Raw genomic sequence first — 24,570 nt, 5'->3', positions numbered from 1 at the left:
GGGTGCCAAAAAATGTGAGGTTCGAGTAAGGGCTTTCTTCCTAGCTTGCAGACAGGTGCCTTCCCGTGTGTCCTTACACAGCTCTTACTCTGTGCTTGTGCATTGGTCTCTTCCTCTTCTTATAAGTTATGACAATGGAATATCATAATATTGCGGGTAGGAAGTTTTGAGGGGACAAATTCAGTCCGTAACATTCCTCCCTCTGGCCCCCAGAATGCATGTACGTCTCAACATGCAAAATACACTCACCCTATTCCAACAGCCCCCAAAGCCAAAATGTATTCTAGAATCAACTCCAAGTCTAAAGTATCATCTAAACCAAGTATGGGTAAGTATGGGTGAGACCTGAGGTATGACTTTCCTAAGGCAAAATTCCTCTATAGCCGTGAATCTCATGTGAAACCAGAAAAAGTATGTGCTTCCTAAATAAAATAGTGGGAAAGGCATGGGACAAGCATTCTCATTCCAAATGGGAGAAAGCAGAAAGAAGAAAGGGCCCTATCTCCAAATATAGTTATATTGTGGGTTAGGGCTTCAATATATGGATTATTTTTACAGGGGGACACAATTCCTTAACAGTAACTAAAGAACCCAAGTCAGTCTTCTCAATTTTGACATCATTGGAATGCTATTATTGTCTTTCCTGTTATAGAAGCATAGAATAAAAGCCCTCGCATAAAAGTTCATAATTTCTCAAAAGGTAAAAGTCATCCATCTGTTAGTGAACAAGAAAGAAAAATCAAAAAGTGAAATGGCCAAAGAATTGGGAGTCCCGTTATCAATTATCTGTATATTTCTTAAAAATTAGAACAAGATAAAGACCAGATAAAAAGCCAAGAGTAAAATGGGTAAAAGTGTGAAAAGAGCAATGCATAATTAATTAGAATATGAAACACTAAACTGATATAGCCAGTTCAGACCATCGCAGAGCAAATAATATTTCTAAATTTTGGTCTTTTTTTAAAAAGAAAAAGCCAATGAAACTGCACTACAGATAAGGGGTTATGTCAACCTTGACTTTCTAAACCATGGTACTACACCTAAATGATGCAACATCTCAATCTCTACATCTGCTAAAGATGCAAGCAGAAGGTCTGAAGATAAATATGTCCATGGGAGCATATTTAACGCTGATGAGATGGGACTCCTCTTTAATGTACAACCAAACCAGACATTCGCTCTTACGAAGGAACGATGCTATGGAGAAAAATAAAGACTTACTGTCAAACTTACTTTGTTGCAATAACAAAGTAAAAAAACAAACAAAAAAAACACATCAGAACTACTTAAGGAAATTTGATATATACACCTTAACTGTATATACTTGTATGAGGTCAATAAAAACATACTCATTTCTGGCAGGATTTGGGAGCGGGGATGGAGGAGGTAGGGAATCACCACTAAAATCAGAGAGAAAATGACCTGCAGAATAGGGATATTCTCCTACTGACTGAGAAATGCTGCCCATACCCTCTGGGGGGGCTAACTTTAAAATATGTATATACTTTTTTTTTGTTGTTGTTGCTTAAAAGCACATTCTATATTTGCAGCTATTAGACTGAGGCATAATTAGTCACCTAAAGGTTGTATACTGGAAGTGCTTGGTATACTATGTCCCCAGGAAATGAAAAGGAGTACTCCTTTTATCATATAACGAAGTAGCATATTGTTAATGTGAGGGAAATCTCACTGTTCTGCAGGACGCAGTAACCTCAGAAGTAATCCACAACCGTTTCGCTGAAGTGGGCTTTGGAACCAGTGACTGTTCACATAGATACTATTTTCTAAAACTGAAACTATGTCAGCTCCCCTTGCTTATGTTTAATATTTCTGAGGTAAATGTGTTATGAACACAGAAAAACTGGAATAAAATATGCCCAAATCCAAGCAGGCCACAAAAAACAAATATTAATAACACTACCATCAATGGTCTGTGAAAAACTGTAAAGAACATAAATGACTGAATTTTCATAGCAACAGTCACGACATTTGCTTGTGAAGTATATAAGAATACATCAGGACCCCAAAAGGAATCTTACATTAAGCAGAAATTAAAACAGGGTCTTATGGATATGACTAGATTCCTGTGGAATTTATATGCCTTATGTACTTCAGTAGATATTTCTAGAACTTGTATTATTTCGTAAAAGGTGGAAGGATCCGTCTCAAATTAGCCTTCAATCTTTATCAAGGGTATCAGATACTTTATATGTACAAACAGGGGACTGGATCAGGCGATTTCTAAACTGCCAATGGTATAATTCTAGACTTGGTAGCTGTAGGGACTACAATGGCAATTGAATTCTCAAATTTATTAACTCTAAAAGTGTCTAAATCATGAGTGACAGAGAGACATCTCAATCTTCTTCAATAATTACTGAGGTTTACACACTTTGGGATTTGAACATGTTGAAGTCAACTTCAACAACTTCTTAACTGTTTAAATGATTCTGCATGCGCTTTGGTATTCACATCCAGAAACACTTTTTCTTGAAAAGCATCCAACTTTTGTTGATTAAAAAAAGTATCCAATAGGTCAAACTATCTAATCCCCATCAAGTCAGGTCTCACCTACCTTCCCTCTACTTCTCTTCTACCTTCACTGGGCCTGCTGCCGTCTTAGACATGAACACAGTGCATATTTAACCTGAGGGAATAAAGGTAATGTGAAATTTGATGCTACTGTAGCTACCAGTACTTCCCCTCCCACAGCTTCGTAAGCTACACAATCAATGTTGACCACCACCTCTTTATTCTATAAATTTCTCCTTTTCCCTTTCCTTTCTCTCACCTACATACTCCAGACACTGTCTTGAATGCTCACTGCAGTCTTTCAATCTGTCAGACCACCTTTAAGAACTGTAAAAAAAAAAAAAAAAATCACCGAAGAAATGCAGACATCTTGTAACTCCTGTACCTTGATTAATTTTGCCCATTTTAACTGCTACCATTCTTTGGTAAAAGAAGGAATAAATTCTAAAGATGAATGAAAGTAATAGTGTGTAGGACCCATTCTTATCACACACTACTTCTCACATACTACTTTCTTAGGTAGGAATTATAAGAAAAGGTATTACATACAGACTACAGTTGTGAGCAAAGCTGAAATATACTTTTCAAAAATGTGTGATTCACATGTAAATCTTAGAAATCACCATATGATGAGTCTGCAAGTTTTTATTTCAAGGAATAGGTTGAGCCCTTTTTGGAGATTTTTGATCAATATAAGATATATCTAAATGTATTTTAAATAAAAGTGCCAATAATATTTTTTATTGGACCAAGAAGAGACAATATCAAGAAGAAAATAAAATCAGGTGATTTTTAAAAATTAATTTTAAGTTGTATTTTGAGTGTATTCTTTCACTCAATAAATATTTGCTGAGCAAACGTGTGTGTGTGTGTGTGTACTATTTTAGCAGGAAACACAAAGAATAGCAAATACTATATTGTGAAAGTATATGAGAGGCTGAGAGGGGTTCTACGCCAGTTGGAGACAGAATAGGCAAAATTGTCAGGGTTCTCAGAGGGAAACATCTAAGTGAAGAATTAATCCTGAGGTCAAATAGAGCCTTCTGTTTCCAAATGCTTTTCAGGCTGATTTCTTAGAAGGGTATATAAGGGCTAAAATATATTTACTTTATGTGAAATATATTATATGATATAAAGATTGCTCTTAATTGGAAGTCAATAAGTAGTTGCCCAATGTGCCATACTTTTATTGAATGGCTATATTCTTTTTGATGGGCCAAGTATCAATAATCAAGAAAGGATTCAATGAGAAAGTGGCAGCAGCAAAGATAAGCATACGAACTTGGCTTCAAACTCCTTTTTCCTTCTGGGCCAAAGAATAGTTACACAGAGAGGCTGTTTGTTGGATGTAGAGGCAGCTATACTAGGTTACTGCAAAAGATTGCTAGATAATGGAGCCAAAAAAGCAGTAAGTATCTCCTAGTACATAAAACACTCATCTGGAAGCTGAGACTTGAGCTTAATAATTTACTTATTTATCCCCTAAAAAGGGTTTAAAGCTCCTGGCACTTTTGTTGTTTGCTCCCTGAGCAGCCTGTACCTTTGAACAGTTCATCTGTTACTTAAGCCTCTCTTTAGTACTCATGTCACTGAGCCACCAGGTACTATACTAATGTGTACACTTGTTTCTTCCTCTCAAGTGTAAGCTCCCAGAGAAAGGGCAGAAGCAGTGTCTCAAGTCTTTATAGTTCTTCACAATACTACCCAATACCTTGCATGTGACTATAGATGTCACTGAATTGAATTAGGGCAACTAGAGCTATTGTTCTCTCACTTTGGGGATCGAAAGGAAATTCTAACACATCAAGTATAAGCCACGTGCTTCATTTCATTTAAGGTCACCTACGAGCCATACCTCTCAGTAAGTACATTATGCTGCATTTCATGGGGGGAAAAGCCCAATTCAGAGACTGCATTTTGATTTAAGTTCTCATATAATTCTAGTTGAATCGAAATAGTTGTCCTAGCATACTGTGTGCTTTTACAAAGTCCTGCTCCTGCCCCAGTAAACGCTTGCTTATTCATAATTAAAGTTAGAAAAGAAAAATGAGACAAGGTAGCATGTTTTGAAATGGCTTAGTAGATTTAGTTTTAAATAAAATTCTGAATATAAAGCAGAAGTGTGGTTATGGAAAATATCAATTAATTCTTCTACTAGATAAACTCCATTTGAATGAAAACACATTGCTGTAGCAATCCACCCAAACGATCACACTCAGAGCAAGTGATAGCCTCGTGGGGGTAAATAACGGTCAAATTTTGGATATGCATATTGAAGGGAGAACAAACAGGATTTCCCGACAGATTGAATATGGGGTCTTCAGAGAAAGAGGAATCAAGGATGGTTCTAGAATTTGGGACATGGGCAACTGTAAGGATGGAACTGCCATCAGCTGACATGGGGAAAGATGCAGGTGGAACAGGAGTTCAGTTTTGGATATATTCAGTTTGAAATGGCTACTCATCTTTCAAATAGAACTATTAAGTACACAGCTAGATTCAAGAGTCTGTAGTCCTGAAGAGTGACTGAGCACGAATTTAAATATGGGATGGATACCTAAAGCCATGAAAATGGATGAGATCTACAAGGCTGTATGGATAGAGAAGAGAACCCAATACAGAGCCTGGGTTCATTTAAATTTTCTGGGGATCTAAATTTCCCCTCAATTATGTCTATTAATTCTCACTGATTTCCTCCTGAGTTTTGTTATGTTGGACTATGAATTCATCTTTACCACGAGGCCTGTGTGGGACCTTGTTTGAGGACCTGTCCCTCCAGAAAGCACAATTTCACAGTGTAAATGCCAGGTGCTCAAGGGACATCAGCAGCACAGCAATACTTTGTAAGTAAGTTTCTCAGTTTAGGGTTCCTTGGCTCACCCTGCTAGTATAAATTCAAGTCCTAAAGTTGCAAGTTAAAAGATCCTTTGGTGATTTCGAGGCTGTCAGAATCTGAAAATGGATAAATAAAGGGAAAGAATGAAATCAAGCACTTATTCTTCCTTTGCTATACAGACTATTTCAGTATACAAGTAGATTTGGTGAGAAAATATTCCTCAGTATAGAGGCAAACTGCTAATAAAATAGGATGATTAACATAATCTCAATTTTTAAACCCCTAATAAAAACTCATCAATGGATACTAAACCATTAGAAAGAAAGGATGATGGAGCATTTTGTAATGAATTCATAAGGCAATTGCCTCTGAACTCAAACATCAAACCTAATATCATAACTAAATAATCATAATTAAAAAGAGGACCACTGTATTAGTTTGCTAGGGCTACCATAACAAAGTACCTCACAACAGAAATTTATTTCCTCACAGTTCTGGAGGCTGGAAGTCTAAGATTAAGGGGGTCATCAGGGTGAACTTCTTCTGAGGCCTCTCTCCTTAAAGTTTAGATGGCTGCCTTCTCCTGTGTCCTCACATGGTCTTTTCTCTCTAGGCACATATCCTGGTGTCTTTTTTGAGTCCAAATTTCTTCTACTAATAAGGACACCAGTCAGACTGGATTAGGGCCCATCCAAACAGACTTGTTCTAACTTAATCACCTCTCTAACGCCACTGTCTCCAAATACAGTCACCTTCTCAAGTACTGGGAAATGGCTTTTCAACATACAAATTTGGGGGGATACAATGTAGCCCATAACAACAACCAAACATCACGTGCCCCGATGGAATTCAATCAGAAGTACTCAGCACCATTTACAACACATTCTTTATAAAAAAACAAACAAACAAAAACTTAACCTGACTGATCAAACGTTAAATTTAGGAAGCACTTTATGGAGACTAGAGGAACATATGAAATGATACCATGAGGATACACGTAGCCAAACACAGAATATGGGAAATTCTACAGGACATATGACTTGGTTTTTTCCAACAAATAAATGAATTTTTAAAAGAGGGTGGAGAAACATAACAGATTCAAGATACCAATCAAATGCAATGTGTATACCTTATTTGAATCCTGATTCAAATAAATCAACTCAAAAATATAATTTTTGAGACAACTGGGGTAAATTACACATAAACTAGGTATTGGATGATAAGAAAAAATTGTTAATTTTGTGGATGTGATATATAATGCTATTATGTTTTTTAAAGACCTTAGGTTAGAGATAAATGTTGTAAGTTTGGGTACTTATAGGCAAAATTATATAATGTGAACAAAGACACAAGAATAGAAGAATAGTAACTATTAAAGCTGGTTGATGGATACATAAGGATTCACTATACCATTCTCTATTTTTCTGTGTGTTTGAAAATTTTATAGTTCCTTTTTTTCCTTCTAACTCAATGAACAAGCTTTCCAGATCAGACTTTTTTCCACCTTCTATTCAGAGACGAGACCAATATAGACTCCCTTATAACCTCTCCATGTCAGTGGATCACGTTTTTTTCTAATCTACTTTTCTACTAAGAATGTCGCCCTTCCCAAATCCTGGCTTTAATTTGGGGCTCTCGTATCTCAACTCCTTGACTCATGTGTACCCAAGACCTAATCCAACCCCTAGACTAGTGAGCCTAGCAACCTCACCCTAACACCAAGGGTAGTTTTTATGACATCTGTCTACTTGCCAAGCTCTCCCACCCTTTCCTGGGCTTTCTTTTACTTTGTTACATAGTCATCTACACATCTATGTAGCATATAATCAATTATTTCTAGAGAAGTTCTTATTTGTGGCATAGGTTTTCAGGTTATCATAAGTGGAAGCCTCCCTTTTCTGTTAACCAACTGCAGAAAACCCTTCTAATTCCTGTTATTAGGCAATGTCACTCAGAATTATAGTCATGATATTCGGATTTGTTCTGAAAACTTCAGATTCCTGAAAGGAAGGGGCAACAGGGAGGGAAGAGAATTAAGGTGGATTGGGGGCAAAAACTTCCTTGTCAGCCCTTTCAAACAGGTAGAATGGGACAGAATCTTTCCCTTTAATAGACCAAAGAAGAAATATGCAGAGAGGAAGGTATTTCATTCTACATACTCCATAAACAATAAATAAATGTGTAACCTCAAAAATTCTCAGCCAGCAATTATGGCTCTGGTCACTAAAGTATAACTTTATAGAAATCTGAAGTATTTTCTTCTCTCTCTCTTTTTTTAATACTTAGATGTTTATCATTTATATCCGTCACACAGTGACAACCCCCTCCCCCATCCACTATCCCTCTGACATTGCACACATCCATTACATTTCCACTGTCTCTATTCCTAATGCTGTACTCCACTTCTTGTGTGTGTGTGTGTGTGTGTGTGTGTGTGTGTGTAAAATTGTATTCTCCACTGAAGGCTGAAAATGCAAAAGGACTCATTGTTCTGCTGCTGCTTTCAGCAGACCCCCAGTGCTGGCTGTGCTGCCCAGGCCACTGCCCATGCTCTGAGGCCGGCAGGCCAGCATTTCCTCAGTTCCTGCACTCCACTGGCTCTCCTCCTGCTCCTGCCCCTGGACCCCTACGAAGCTGGCCTCAAGGGGCCAGGAAGTACTGCCATATCCTTCAGGTCTCAGCTTAAATGCCCTTTTCTGGGGGAGGGACGGGGTCTTCCACATTATTTTTTCCAAAAGCCTTTCTAGTTCTCCTCCAGAACACTGATCACACTTATTATCTGTTCTGTGCCTGTCTTCCTTGCTGAGTTGCAAACTCCTTGACAGGTTAATCTTCTGTAGTGCTAGAAAAGTATTGGACACTTACAGCTTGAGTGAATGAGTGAATAAGCAAGCAAACATAGGCAAGACCCCAAAAAAAAAAAAAAAAAAAAAAAGCCATTCTTTCCTAACTGCTTAAAGGCAGGGCACAATTTATGGGCATCACCCGAATAAATTTAGCAAACACTACCAAAGGAAGCTGGTCTCAGCCTCATAAAGTTATTATAGAGACTGACTTTTTAGAGTCTCTATTTTAGAGCACAGACTGAGTTTCATGACATCATATGTGGTTTGATGACCATATGTGACTGGATGTATTCAAATTATTTATAACCCTCTTTATGAAGCTATCCATCAGAAAATAGTATTTTTCTCTTTTTATTTAGCATTAGGCCAGAAAGTGGCATACTCTACATATTTTTTTTAAACCCAAATCTCTACATATAGAACGTGAAGGGGTTGAGATCATTTAAAATAAGTACTAGCTAGTATTTTTGAGTGCAGGACTTATTAAGTGGTATTAACTCCTTTAATCATCAGGACATTCCTATGAGTTAAAGATTATTAACTTCATTTTACAGATGGGGAAACTGAGGCCTAGAGAAGTTAAGTAACTAACTTCCAAAACTATTTCCACCATTTTGTGAGGAGGAAGTTCTGATTTTCTACAGTCTTAAGATTTCTCAGGACAGGAGTGAGGTGGACTAAAGTCCTTACTGAGAGTTCAAAGGTGAGATGGGGGAACGTGCTCTCTTTTAAGTCACTTACTGGAACAGAAGAGGCAACACATATCAGTGGCCGTCCTCTCCTATCTGCTGGCAGCTTAGCTGACCACAGTAAGAAAAGCAGAAAGGAGGTATGGAAGCAGTGACTAGCTCCAAGTGTCACCGAACTCCATTCAGTCCCTATCACTTTGTGGGAGATATCAGAAGTACTCTCTTTAAGCCATTCTAAAAATAAAACAGGGTCCAACAAGTCAAGAGAGCCCACAAAAACTCTGCACACATGCCTGTCTCACCATATGGATGTTGGTACTTTTTTAACCTTTGCTTTGCTTTTGTGTACTCCCGCCCTTTGGAATTATGGAATCCACATCATGACATAACCAATTGCTATCATTTATTCTGTTTTTTTAATAAATTTACCACTACCTGGCAGCAAATGTTTCTGCAGACAGCTGTTCTATACAGTCTTTCAGCATGGATCTCCCAGAAATTCAGCGATGCTCTTAGATGGTGTAATAAGATGAAGTTTTTGCTTATAATCCTAAAACAGCCATGCTACACTAGTTGTTATTTCCTGTCTTCACATTCAGTGATTTATGCTGGTGATGCCCATACATTGTGCCCTGACTTTTAAGGAGTCAGGAAAGAATGGCTTTGTTGTTGTTGTTGTCGTTGTTGCCTATGCTTTTTCGCTTGTCCCCTTAGAGGCCCCTGAAATATGCAGGGTTTACCTTGCCTTCTTTAAGTGTTTCCAGACATCTGACGCACCAACTTACCCTATATTCTGAACAGTTACTGAACGAGCAGTTACTCATGACTCTCAGTAAATCCAACATTCATAATTTCACAACAAAACTTTCCATGGTGATTAGCAAGATCTCCTAATGAAATCGATTCGATTTCTAGAAGTTCTTTAAAGTTCAGGTTTTTGAGAATGACATTATTTAAGAAAGCCGCAGTTGCACTTTTCCCCTCAGACAAACGCTTATAGGAACTCCAAAATATCAATTGATAAAAGCAATGCAATGGTGAAATATTTCACTATTTGCAGAACCCCTGAAGCACAAATTGAGCATACAGATATAAAACACGGTATTCAAGTGACTACTACCTATCAAGTCTTTAAAATGAATGTTATATTACAAGTCCTTTCAATAATAAATCTTCCTTTGTGTCACAGTGTTTCAGAGGTTTCATTTCAGATTGCTTTTATTTCTTTTTCTTCCTATATATTTCGATCATGGGGAGCTGCCCAGACTGGGTGTGAAATAGACAAGGTGAGGAAATGACGCACGGTCACTTCACTTTTCTGCCCACCTGCTCAGATCTGTGGTGGCAGAGCTTCCTGACGTACAAAGCACTCTGTCTAGTCTCCCTATCTCGAATGGGCCTTCACCGCCTGCCTGGTTCTCTGTTCTCCACCCTGCTCTTCAGAGGGTGATCTTGCCCTACTCTATTGCCTGTTTCTTTGGGAGAAAAGCTGACATGACCCATGAAAATGACTAGAACCGCAATGCTGCTATGTATTATCATTGGGTTCTTTGTGTCTCAGGTCTCCTAATGCTCTGTGGCACCCACCACAACCCCCTATTACATTCTGCCTAGTGGGTTCCTGGAATTTGCCAGGAATACAGAAAACGAGAGAAAATCCAGCAGCTCCTGCTTACAGAGCAGTATCTGAGAGGCAGAGGGGGATGTCTTCCCCGTTTGCTAGTTGGTAGAGGACCTGTGTATCGGAGGGAATTGACTGAAGGAGCAGAAAGAAGCCTCTTAGCCTGTATTCATCAGACAGTCCATAAAAACAGACAAGGGTGGGAGAGGAATATGCAGGTGCTGATGCAGAGAAAAGTCCTCTCATAGAGGACAGTCACTTCTTAATTAAGGTTATTTTCTCCTGGTTTTTAGGAAGTTTTTGTGTTTTTGTTTTGTGGTGAGTTTTCCTACGCCTTCATAGGAAACTAAGGAAAAATGAGAAAAGCTACACTGGAAGCCGCTATTTAGATGCCATTTTGAACTGGGAAACTCTTTTACATAAATTTTAATTATTAATTTAAATATTAACAATTTTATGTATATTCCAGTGATAAACTGTGTAACATATTTATTTATTTATACCATACCTTATCTAGAAAGAATTTAAGAAAGTAAGGCAGAAAATTACAAACCTTAGGAAGACCAAGGTTGTGACTACATGTAAGTCAAAAAACTGTTCCAAGAAACAGTCAAAATTACTGATAAATTTAAAATATTGATATTTTTCTAAACTTCAGTATAAGAAAATAAAAACAAAATTAAGAGACAACCCATGGACAGGCAGGAGAAATCTGCAAATACTATAAGGAAATGGTTAATATCTACAATTAATTCTACAACACAAATTTTTAAAAAGACACATATCCAACAGAAGAATGAACAAAGAATATAAAAGCACAATTCTCAGAAGACAAAATCCAAATGGCCAACAATCATATGAAAAGTGTTCAACTTCACCAGAAATCAGGAAAATTAAAATTAAAACAAAATACTACCTCACACCAATCATACTGGGAAAACTTTAAAAACCTAACAATACCAAGTATAAAAAACAATGTGGAGCAACAACAAAAACCTCATAAACTACTATCATGGGTAGATATAACTAGGCACAAGCATTCTGGAAAGCAATGTGGCAAGATTTGGTAAAAATGAAATGTGTACCTATGCATTTACAGTTCTATTTCTAAATTTTCATGTGCATAAGAAAATATATCATATAGAAATGTTTATTTCAGCAACATGTTATGGTAGTAGCAAAAAATTGTATACAACCCAGTGTTCATCAATAGATTGGATAAATACATTTTTGTTCATTAATACAATGGAATACTATACAGCAATAAAAGTTAATAAACTAAAGCTGTATATATATCTAGAAAAATATTCCAAGGTGCTATGTTAAACAAGGAAAAGGCTGCAGAAATATACTCAGTAAAGAAGGATACACACAGCATGGTAACAGTTACAAAAAAACTTACAGCATGTGCAACAATGTTATATTTTGTTTACTGATACATGCATATGTAGCAAAAGTATAAAAACATGAATGAGAATGATAGACACCAAGTTTAGGATGATGGTAACCTCTACTCCAACTGGGTCCTAAAGGATAGAGAGGATTTAGACAGCAAGTAAAGTGGAGAGGAATGGGCATCTTGAGCAAGGAAAATAACATAAACCAAAATACCAAGTTGGGAAAGGGTACGGTTGTTTGATGAGCCAAATGTCTAATGTCTGACTAGAGCAGAGAAAGCTGTATTTAGGACTCTACAGTCTTAGCTAGTTCTAAGTCAAACAGGTTCAGCTATGCAAATACTTATTTTACAATTTATATAATCTCCAGAAGACAAAGGGTTTGGGACAGAGTAAATTGTACCTTAAAACCCAAAATTTGGGCAGCATATGCCAGAAAAAAAATTTCCTTTAGTTTTAATTTCTATCTCTATGAAATAAACCTTAAGTAGACAGTCCCCAATTTACTCATTATGTCACTGGTCCACATGTCTATGCTAGTCACTCCATGTTGACAAAATGAGTGTCATAATTCAGTTCTGGACCCTTGGATACAATTTTTCCACAGGTTTCTAAATAGGCCAGGCAATTCTCATTCAGTCTCATGTTTATCTCAGCTATTTTATGAAGGATATTTTGAAGCTTCTTTAATGTAATACGTAGATGATGTATTGTAGAAAAGTAAACTTGAAACCTATATAATTTTACTAACCAATGTCACCCCAATAAATTTAATAAAAATGTTGACAAAAATCTATGCTAATGATCTATTGCCTGTTTCTAAGGTTTTTCCAGCTATCAAACCATCAGTGAACTAATCAGGTAAAGAGATTACAGAACCTGAGGACAGTTCTATTATAATTAGAATAATCTCTAATGTTTCTCCATGCTACAGAGAAATTTAACAAAATTTTTTAAATGTAACCCTTCCAATTTTCACAGCTAGGTTTTTAAAGACAATAGTCATGTCATTTCTTCAAAGATTTTCTAAAAATCTAAGAAAGCAACAAAACACCTTGTTAACTAAGTGATTAATGTTGTTTATTGCACTAAAGATACTCAATTTTCATCAACATGATTCTATTTTTGTATACTTTATTGTATACTAGGGCCAAAACAGATATTTAATGTGGGCATTTTTATGTCCCATTTTAGTGGGGACTGCCTACTTATTGGGGCTGTTTGATGAGGGGAAATTTTGATTAGTCCTTAAAAATGAACATTAAATTTCCAAATGGAGAAAAAAAAGCGTCTGTTATATTTGAAACAAATATCCTCCTCCCTTCCTGAGGCAATTACCTTCTGCCCAAAGTGGCAATCAAAGATGACGGTCAGAAATTAGAGTAAGGGTCAAAGGCAAGTACAACTCACAGATGGGATGAGATTGACATGGAGCACATCTGGGAGGCAAACCATGTGTATAACCAGGAAATAATCTTTACCACCATACTTGCTTATCTTAAAAGACTGTTCTAGAGGAAATTTCTGATTGTCTGCTGATAATTTACATGTCACTTCAATAGTCTGACTCAAAATCTGACTTTTCTCCAAGTTAACCATTCACTCTTAGTTAAAAAGAGAGATTTAGCTGTCAAATAATGAAAAAAAGCTATTTTTTCCATTCAAATATCAAAAGGATAGTTCCCTTTCTTTTTATATGTTCCTAATTATGAATTTATTATGCAGTGGAATGGAGTATATTTGTAGTCACAGTATTATCCCTGTCCTCAAGCTACAGACTGCACAGAAAATTCTCTACTTCTAACTGTTCCCTCAGAAAATGATGTCATATTTGTTTACAATAAAACTCCTTTTTAATGATTTTAGAGGACCAGGCCAATATCTTTTAACTGCTAATACAATTATAACAGACTTCTGGCACTTACAGTATATATAATACACTTATAAAAATTTTTAAACAACCCAGAAACGAAGAAAATGAATAACTGGTGTCATCAGGAAAATTTATCATACACACAATTTGCTAATAATTCTTTTGAAAATAGCAATTTTATATTCTGATGAGGCTATTTTAACCCAGCCACATTACACTCAAAACATATAATGTGGAGGCAACTTTTATGATTCTAAATTATTATAAAGATTTACATTTATTTTTATGTGAAGTTCAAACTTTTATATTAAGTATACCCCAACGTAATACTGTTCCAGTACTATACATGATTTATTTACTGTATTCTACTTAGAATAAGTGATAGGTTAAGAGACAAATTATTAGTTTCAAAATGTGTAATAACATACAAATGTACACACAGATATAGAAATCCAGCCTACAGGGAAGCATTGCCCCCTTCAAAGTAGTCAATCTGAAAAGGATGCAAACTTGTTCTAACAATGTTGTTATTATTTAAAATTATTTTTTGGCCACCCTTTTGAAATTGCCTTCATAGCCTTCAGGATAATCTTTTAAATATCCTTTAAGAGTGGTAAAACCTTGAAGGTAGAACTGAGTTTTGCAATCATGCAGAAATCATTCCGCCAAGTTTGAAAGTAAACAGGTGTTCAAACAGAGTTACATACATAATTTTTGTATTTAAAAAATACAAACAAAAAACAAGTGCTTACAAAAGTAATTCTAAAATTAAATTTTTATGTTGCTTATAAATTGACCATAAATTTCAAAAGATTCAAGAGAATTGTGAATAATAGCAGTACTTTTGCAATAAGTGGTTAGCCTCCTAAGGTAACCACAAATAACCCCTCTCTTTAAAAACATCAATAACAGCATGTTTGGGGGAGGGGACAGTGTTTCAGGACTCAGTAGAGTCAGGCTTTCAAGTCACAAAGCAGTTTTCTTCCATTATGTTCAAAATATTTCCTAGATATTACTTCATTTAATTCTCCAAATACCCCTTATGAGACAAAAGACAGATTATCATTCTTTTTAAGTGAATGATACTTCCACAACTAAGTGAAGTGGTTTAAGGGAAAGAGAATTGCAAGTATTTATTATGAGTCAATAATTAAGTCTAGGCACACTGTGCCCTAAAATTTGTGCTATATAGCTAGCAAAATTTAAATTGTGCTATATAGCTAGCAAAAGCTGACTTTTTTCAGCTTTATGCTGCTTGATAAAAAGGCATTGTATGAGGTAGGTGTGTCACAAAATATTGCAGAGATCTATTAAAATGATTATTAATTCACTGCATACTTGCCTGGAAGAATTCTTGCTTGATTTATGAGAGGTACGTACTAAAGAGGCTAGTGTCAATCCTCAGATACACTAATAAAAGTCCTACATAAGTCTATTTGATTAAGAAAAAAGCTGTTTCTTTTAACACTCCTTGAATTTTAGAAGAAAAATATATCTCCACTTTGAAAAACCAAATATATAAATCAAAGAGAGGAAGAAAAATGGGACAATAAAAGATCTATTGGCAAAATCATCTAAGAGCAAACCCTTGGGAAACTTCATAAGTTGTAGATGATTCTAGAGAGATAAGAAAGCACAACATAGTATGCATATGATCACAAGTTAATTTATATTAAAATTATTAAAATGACTATTCTGAATTTTTAATTCTTTTCTATGAGAAAAGAAAACTTGCTGCTCAATGTTTAGGGATACCTAAGAGTTGGCTGCCTCCATTCTATTTCTTAAATAAACACTTAGGGTCTCTGCTCTGATGATCACTAAGTATCTTTGGGTCCCAGTAGCAGACATATTTACATAGGAGATTAAAGATTTGACAGATGAAAGACAAAGGAAATTTAGCCCCTACTACTACTGTAGTGATCCTATTCAACAACCGAAATGATTCTTCTTCTTTTAAGTATCATTTTTAGGGGTACTATTCCAGGAGTCTGAAAGGATTCCATTCTGTTTGTTTTTTCGGGGGTGGGAGAGGTTTTAGTAATTAATGAGTAAATAAAAATATAATAAGTATCAGACAGGCACTCTGAGCACGAAATTTTGTTTGAGACTGAGTGGCTGGACGGAGGACAACTCAGTCAGACGCGTTCTAATCACAGCTCCCACAAGTGCTGACTGCCTAGTTTTTCTATAACCATGTTTCCTCCTGGGTGCCTCAGCTGTCTAAGTCTATAAAATGGGGTAATTTAATAGTAACCTGCCTACACAATGCTCCTTTGAAGTTAACTAATGAATGCTCTCCCGGGTGCACTTAAAACTATTAGATGTTACACATATACTGAGCACGATCTCCAAAAGGCCACGGTGATACAAACATGTTATAAGGCACTAGGAATAATCCCCCACTCAAGGACCATCTCCACACCTGCGCCCCGCTGCATTTCAGAGCTTCCGACGACCTCTGCCTAGTAGAAAGTTTGTACTCTCCGGACCCAAGGCTGCAACAAAAGCATCTGCAATGCCGATACCGAAATGGACCAGACAAAAGAAAGTGGATCCGTGCAGAGGAGACAAGCCGTGGAAGGGGGTGTGTGCCCTCTCCCCACAAGCTCCCGTAAGAGACAGGACGCAGTTCCACACCTCGGGCCTGGGGGGCGTCCAGCACCGGAGCCCGGTCGCCCACCCCGGTCTCCCTGCCCTCGGCTGGCACCCTGCCCTCCCCCACCTCGCTCCCGGCCCCTCGCCGCCCGGGCTCACGTTTCCAGACCCCGTGTAATTCCATCCTCTCGCGGGCTGCGCCCTGAGGCCGCCAGGGAGAGCCTCAGGTGTGAAAGGTAAACCGCCGCCGCATCCCCCGAGGCCGGGAGAGGAGGTGGGAGGCTCCGGGCCGGCCAGCGCAGCGCTCGGCGCGCCCTCCCCGGGCGAGCGCGGGCCCCGGGCCGCCGCGGCCGGCAGGGCGGAGACCGGACCGCTCGGGGAGCGGCGCCCCGCCGCGCTCCCCCGGCCTCGGAGCCGCCGGCCTCACCTGCATCCGCGTCCCGGAGCCCTCGGCTCCGCGCCCCGAGCCGGCGCGCTCGGCCGCCCGCAGCCCGGCTCCGAGGACTCGCAGCGGCTCGGGCGGCTGTGATGCTGCTTCGGAGAGACGGGAAGCGACAGGAGCCAAACCCCGCGGAAAGCGCTCCAGCGGCGCCGGCAGCGGGGAGCCCGCGGCCTCCGTCTCCGCGCCGGGCTCTCCCCGCCAACACCGGCCCTGCGCACCCACCCCCGCGGGTTCCGGCCCGAGCCGCGCGTGGGCGGCGCCCCGCCCTGACCCCGCGCAGACCGGCGAGCAGCGCAGCCGCGCGGGGCCAGGCGCGCCCGTGGGAAACTTGTTCTCTCCTGTTGTCCCTTCCCCAGGTGGGAGTGCCATCTCCCATCTCCCATGGTCTCACCCAGCCCTTCTTGCAGTTCTGAGCTCTGAACCCACCTGCTGGGTCTCTTCCCCGCTAAAATCGACAGGTGTCCCCAGGATCCATCTCCATGCCTAAGACTTCCTAAGGCAGCACCTCTACCTCTCCGGTTTTAGTTTCCCTTTTGACATCACTATCTGAATTGCTTACCTTCTTGTACCTAAGGTTCCACCTTTGTGCAACCGAGATTAACCACTGACGTGTTCTTGACTCCCCTCTTGACAAATTTCAGGGGATTGGGAGTTGATAACTGGAGGTCAATCAAAGTGCTTATTCAAGGAGTGAGGGGGGCCTCTGGAGTGAATGTTGACTTGTCAGCAGTCATAAACTGTTTTCAGAGCAATGAAAATAGATGAGCAAGACTACAAATAAAATTTGGAATATAAAAAGCAAGTTTTATTAATTGGCTTGAGGAAGGAGAAGGAGGCTACAGATGAATCTCAAAAAACTGTGTTGCTTTTTCAGCTATTCAGAAATTTCCATTTGCCTGAAGTGGCTTATTTGGAGTCTTGTCCCAAGAGTAGGACTGTATACATTGGTTTCCCACTTGAAAATCTGATGAAAACAGTAACAATTCCAAATAATCATCATCATCACGGGAAAAGAAAGTTACAGACCAATATACCTTATGAATATTAATACAAAATTCCGCAACAAAAAACTAGCAAACCAAATCCAACAACGCAGAAAAAGCATTTTACAACATGACCTAGAGGGATTTATCTAAGGAACGCAAGGTTGGTTTAACATACAAAATTAATCAATGTAATACACTCCTAATAGAAGAAACAATAAAAACCACAGGATCACCTAAATATATGAAGTAAAAGCACTTGATAAAATTGAACACTTTTTTGTGATAAAAACACTCTACAAACTAGGAATAAAAGCGAAAGCCCCCAACCTGATAAAGACTATCCTAAAACAAACAAACAAAACAAACAAACAACCCAGAAAGCAAACATCTTACTTATGGATGAAAGAATGGGGTGGCCGGGTAGCTCAGTTGTTTGGAGCATGGTTAATAACACCAAGGTTGCCGGTTGGATCCTGGCATGGGCTACTGTGAGCTGTGCCCTCCTTAAAAAAAAAAAAGAAGGATGAAAGAATGAATATTTTCACTTTAGGTCAGGATAAGACAAGGATGTTCGCTCTTGCTACTTTTATTCAACATTGTACTGTAGGTTCTAGACAGGGCAATTACACATGGAAAGGTCAAATATCTAATAGTGAAAAGGGCAAATAGAAAAAAGAAAATTAATGAAGAAAACCAGGACAACAGTTCTCAGAACTTAAGGGCAATAGGACACAAGCTCTCAGCTCAGTGGTTAAATATTATCTGTACCAAAGTATATTATTGGGAAATTTCAAAGCACATGGTTAGAGAGATCTTAATAGTTTTTAGGGAGGAAAAAAAATGATCATTTACAAAGATTCAGAAATCAGGAAAAAAAGGGGGGGATGCAGATGGCTCAGTTGGTTAGAGCATGAGCTTTCAACAACAGGGTTGCCGGTTCAATGGTGTGCTGCGCCCCCTGCAACTAAAATTGAAAAAATGGCAACCGGACTTGGAGCTGAGCTGCGCCCTCCACAACTAGACTGAAGGACAATGACTTGGAGCTGATGGGTCCTGGAGAAACGCATTGTTCCCCAATAGTCCCCAATAAAATTTAAAAACAAAAGAAATCAGAATGGCATTGGACTTTTTGACAGAAACATAAATAAAACAAATTCCAAGGGAATAGAATTTCCAATCCAGAAGTTAATAAACTATGAGGTCAAAAAAATATATTTTCAGGTATAAAAAGTTTTAAATGTTCTTCTCATGCATTCTTTCTTAGAAAACACTTGGAGGACGTACTCCACTACAACAAAGGTGTGATGTAGGGGGTATGACAGAATAAAAGGGTGAAAGTTATACCCAAGACAACTGTGATGGGCAGAGTGGTCCCCAAAAGATGTCCACATCTCAATCTCTGGAAACTGTGAATATGTTACAGTCCACACCAAAAGGGACTTTGCTGAGGTAATTAGAAATATGAACCTAAGTACAGAAATTATCCTGGACGATCCAGGTAAACCCAACCTAATCACATGATCCTTTAGAAGCAGAAAATTTTCTACAGCTAGAGTTAGAAAAATGAGACGGAAGATATCAGAATGATTTAAACCCTGAGAGAGACTTGACCTTCTACTGTTGGAAGGAACCACATGGAAAACAAGAGAACAGCTTATGGAAGCAAAGACCTGGCTGAATTTACAGTGCTTTTTATTTTTTAAGAAATACATTTTTAGAGGTACAGGGTTTATTATAAATAGGCCTGAAAGAAGAGTAGACGAAAAGGTTTAAGACTTTCTAATTAAGTAACGTAATTTAGCCTCCTGTTTCCTATGAAGCCATCACCATACAGTCAAGAAATGATAGAGTTGACATATTTGGCAAATAAGAACACAGGATACTCAGTTCAAACAGGATTTAGGATAAAATTTTAGTGTAGAAATACTTATACTGAAAAAATGTTTTGTTGTTAGAAATTGAAATTTAACTGGATATTTTTCATTTATATAGCAACCAGAAAAGCGACTCCTTAGAGCAATGGTTCTCAACCTTGGCAGCACATTGGAATATCCTGAATGGCCTATGAAAATACCCATGCCCCATGATCACCCTGGTGTAACTTCATCAGAATTTAATGAGGTGGGACCTCAGATGACTCCAATGTATAGTCAAGGTTGAGAACCATAGACCTAGAGAGGAGGTTGCTTGCCTTCATTTTGTTTAGTTCTTTTTCTGGAGTTTTCTCCTATCCTTTCATTTGGGACATATTTGTTTCCTTATTTTGGCTGCCTGTCTCTGTTTGTTTCTATGTATTAGGTAGGTCTGCTATGTCTCCCAATCTTGGCTGGGTGACCTATGTAGTAGGTGCCCTTTGGGACCCGGGCACAGTCTATTTGGTCACCTGCTCCAGGTGTTCTAGAAGTGTCCCTTGTGTGGATTGTGTGTGTCCTCCTGTTATAGTTGAGCCTTGGTTGCTATTGGCACATCAGTGGATGGAATTGATTCTCAGGCTAATTGGCTATGGGGTTTAGCCAAATCCACAGCTTGCAGGCTGCTGTGTGGACCCGAGGAGGGGCAGAGCTTACCCCACTGAATGGGATTTGCCCCAGCTGGCTCTGGTGCCTGATAGGACCAGATTGTGGGGCTAATTGGGTGGTGCTCTTTGGTGGTCTGAAGCCAACCACCAAGTATGTTAGTTCTGGGGCAAGCCCACATCAGCCACTGCCTGTGACTGGCAGGGGACTATCTGGTAGGAGCTACAAAGTGATCTGTAATTGTTTGCTGTCTATGCTAAACCTGGATGCATGTGGGGGAAGCCATACTGTGAACCAAGGATGGCTGCCACAAGTACAGAGTCTAGGGTGGCTCTGCAAAAAGCCAGGACACCTTGACGCCTACTGCCACCTGCCAGCTCCCTGAAGTTTCAGCCACTGATAAAGCCTTGTAAGGTACACAAGTTGGATGAGGTAGGGTCTCAGGGAGTCACTAGAATGGGAAGAGTTGTTTTTGCTAGGTTAAGTAGATTCTGTTTTTGTCCAGTGCCAGGCCTGGAGTTACTTAGCAAAAGTCTCAGAGTACACTGAGGACAGTTGCTGCCTGCCCCACCTCTGATAGTTTTCCAAGAAAGAGTGCAATTTGGATGGGGCTGGCTACTTGCTTAGAAAGCACCTCTGTTTTGGAGGGAGTTGGGTAAGGTGGGGTCCCAGTGAGTCAATAGGATGGAACAATTGAGATTCAGATTTGGCTACATGGGGGAGGGTTCAACACAGAAAAGATGGCGCCCAACTGCCTGCTGCATGGGAGGATACCCAACATAGGGAAAATGGCGATGTCCTCTAGCCATCGCTGGGAAACCACACACCCTAGTCCGTCTCCTGCATGCCTCTGATTCCCGATGAGTCACTATCCCTCCATTGGAGCCCAGGATGAGTGCCTGTGAGTGAGTTCTTTAAGAGGACATCTGGGCAAAATTAAAAAGGGTTAAATCATGCAGGACTTCACTGGCTATGGTAAATATTTTGTTCCTAATCCCCAAAGCAGTGAGAATCCACTGAAGTATTCAAGCATCTGGGTGAATTGATCAGATTTATGTTTTGAAAATATTAATCTGGCAACAGTGTGGAGAATGAATTGGAGAAAGTTAAGAATAGGCCCAAGAAGACCAAGTAGGAGGCTACTGTAGTAGTCTTGTGCAAAAATGTTTGGATTATGGTAGAAATGAAGTAGCTTCATATTTGAACAATTTAAGGAGGAATTGGCAGATAAGAGGAAGTCGGTGCCTATGATGACTGCACTGTATTTCTTATTTGCATAATTGGCTAGATGGTAGTAGCATTTACATTAAATAGAAAACATTGGAAGATAAATGTATTCTAGAAAGGAAGATCAAGAATTTGGTTTGGGATATATGAAACCTAAGATCCTCACAAGCTATCCGAGAAGAGAGGTCAAGTAGACAGATGGAAATGTGAGTCTGGAGCTGAAATGACAGATCTCTATATAACTGGTGATCGATATAGCTGGCAACCATCATATTGGTTTAGCTTTATGATACAAACCTACCAACATTTCAAAAATCTTGATTCTATTATTTGGAGTTTTCACTTCTGACCCTTCTGAATACATGCTTTCCATGTATTCATCTAAATTGGTAACCACTAAACTGGACAGTACTAAATCCTAAGCAAGAGCATGGCTTGGATATCTTGCATCATAAGTGGATACTGGCTATGATTTGAAACAGGAATTTCCAAGCTGTGACTGTTGTCTGGGCTATTAGCATATATTTTACATTTTTGGCCACTTTTCTTGTTCTTTCTTATGAACTTTTTCATGGAATATGTGTCTCTCCTATTTCTGCTGTGTGCTTTTGGTATGATAGACCTGGAAGATAGAATTGGGTAGCTGAAAAAGTAGGGGGAAAAATGAAGAGATAAATTTTTAAGGTACCAAATGCTTTAAATGTTTACTTGAAAAATGACTGAGGGAAGAATGTTCTACATCAATCGTACATGTTTATGGCGCTTTGGTAAATCTAGGTAATCCCTATTATTGATTCACTGTGTGTCTGCTTTGGTACCTAGTTTGAAGGTAGCAGAAATAGCCAGCCAGAAATAGTATCTCTGGAGTATGTAGAATATGGTCCCCTCTCCTCCATTGTCCCATACAATGTTCTAAATCTCAGTCCCTCAAACTCAGAGCTGGATTCTAAGGCATCTTCAGCATCTTTACATAACCCTCTTTACAGAAGAGGTCAGCTGTCCGTCTTCTTCTCAGTCAGCTCTTTTCTCTGTTTCCACAAGAAATCCAACCACACCAAGCACATTGCAATCTTTGCAGTTTTTCGGCTCTCGGGATATCGCATAGCACCTCACACAGCATACCACTTCAAAAGCTCACTCTGCTATCTCTTCCTAAATCGCTGCTCCTGGCTGCACAAGCACTGGACTCCTTCTTTGCCTTCCCCACCTCACAGGTCTCAGCTCATCTTCTACCCCAAACCCCTGGCTTCTGTGTGCTTAGTCCTTTCTTTCTCAGGTATTTAAATCTCTCCTATCACTTTTTTTTTTCCTTCTGCAGAGCAATTTCGGGGGTTTCTAGTTTCTACTTCTCAACTTTCACACTTCATAGAGCTCACCAACAGAGATCCCTCCAGGTACTCGGGCCCATTCTCCTCGGGCAATGAGAAGTTGTAAATTTATAATGAATTTATAATGAAATTTATAATGAATATTTTTACTGTGGGCTATTTCCAACATTTTCTCATTCCTTCCACATAGAAGGAAATTCAGGCTATTTATTTTCTCAGTGTCTCAATGCCACCCCAGGGAAGAGAATAGTGTTGAGATGGACAGGAAATTGGGTTTAACAAACAGGCTATTCCCTAAAACACTCACTGATCAGGCGGGAGGGGAAAATAAGAAAGCTGGGAAATTAAGAGGGATGGAGGGGGAGAATTAGTTAGAAAAGTTGTAAGGAAGTTGGATAATTTCTGCCCTTCAAATGCTTCATGATATAATAACCTATGTGTTATTTGAAAAGGGTTAATGAAGGCCAGGCCAGTAACAAGTAAGGGACTAATAGAGAAATAGTATGATCTACAAGTAGAAAAATAATGTGATAAATATGTATAGTAGGATTGAGTCATACTCTAGGACAATTGGTTAATGGTTGAAATAATTAGTAAGGAATCTATCCCAGAGGTGTTTAGCTAGTATTTGAAAAACCAACCAGAATGATTAATCATTTATCCGTGTCAAAGTGTTTGATAATTAGTATATGAATGTTAGAAATGATTCTTCATTGACGTTGGTGACAAAGTATGTACAGATTGACAAAGAGAACCTCACAGTTACCTCCACACTTGCCTGAACAGGAAATAAGAATCTAACAGTCCCAGGAGGCGATGCTATTGAGAAGAGCTTGATCTTAAGCCTAAGGACTCCATCGGGTCACATGTCTAAACATTTTTGGAGGTGTCTGATGTCTGATCTTACTGGAAGATTGGCAGAATCCTACAACTAGAACAGTGTTGTTATCTGCCTTGAGTGAATCTTTTGTGCAAAGTGCTTGAAGTGGCAAAGGACAACGATGTCACTGAATTTACAGGATAGGTTAATCACCTTTTTTTCTTCTCCAATTTTTTTGTATTGTGGTAAGATACACCTAACAGAATTTACTGCCTAAACCATGGTTAAATGTACAGTTCAGTGGCATTGAATACATTCATAATGTTGTACAACCATCACCAAGATCCGTCTTCAGAACTCTTTTGATCTTATAAAACTGAAACTCTGTACCCTTAAGCAATAACTCCCTATTATCTCCTCCCCTCAGACCCTTGCAATCATGATTCTACTTCCTGCGTCTATGATTTTTGACTGTCCTAAGTAACTAATTTAACTGCAACCATATAAATCTTTTTGCGACTAGCTGATTTCACTTAGCATAATGCCCTTTAAGTACATTCATGTTATAGCACATGTCAGAATTTCCTCTTTTTAAGGGTGAATAATATTCCATTGTCACCTTTTCTTTTGCCTACTTGTCTTCTAGTATTTGTAGCTGTGGCAAATTTTGGTCTGAGACTTGCTTTCACAGTAATATTCCATCTGGTAGAGAAACTTTCGGGGAGGCAAGCTATAGTTCTTAGATATCTCTTAGAACCAGGCTACTGTTATTTACCAGAAAGTATCTACACTAATAATGAGGAATGATCAAATTGGCTTAGGTTAGTTCTTAGCATTTTGTTTATAATATTTACTATCA

At 38.9% G+C, this 24,570-nt stretch overlaps 1 protein-coding gene across 3 annotated transcripts in view; it reads right to left on the bottom strand.

The window, feature by feature from the left end:
- Window positions 1-17,362, bottom strand: part of RNF180 (ring finger protein 180) — a 140,078-nt gene extending 122,716 nt beyond the window's left edge. For 2 of the 3 annotated variants that reach the window (XM_033111096.1, XM_033111098.1), the window contains exon 1: window positions 16,820-17,069. In XM_033111096.1, coding sequence (XP_032966987.1) covers window positions 16,820-16,825 — 6 coding nt within the window. In that variant the 5' untranslated portion in view covers window positions 16,826-17,069. Of the gene's footprint in view, window positions 1-16,819; window positions 17,070-17,260 lie in introns of those variants that run through there. The other variant, XM_033111097.1, reaches the window with a different exon arrangement.
- Window positions 17,363-24,570: the final 7,208 nt, after the last annotated feature.

This window comes from Rhinolophus ferrumequinum, chromosome 7 (assembly GCF_004115265.2).
Source record: "Rhinolophus ferrumequinum isolate MPI-CBG mRhiFer1 chromosome 7, mRhiFer1_v1.p, whole genome shotgun sequence".
Classification (NCBI taxonomy): domain Eukaryota; kingdom Metazoa; phylum Chordata; class Mammalia; order Chiroptera; family Rhinolophidae; genus Rhinolophus; species Rhinolophus ferrumequinum.
The sequence above is the reverse complement of the archived record's forward strand: the minus strand, read 5'-3'. Positions and strand labels throughout refer to the sequence as shown.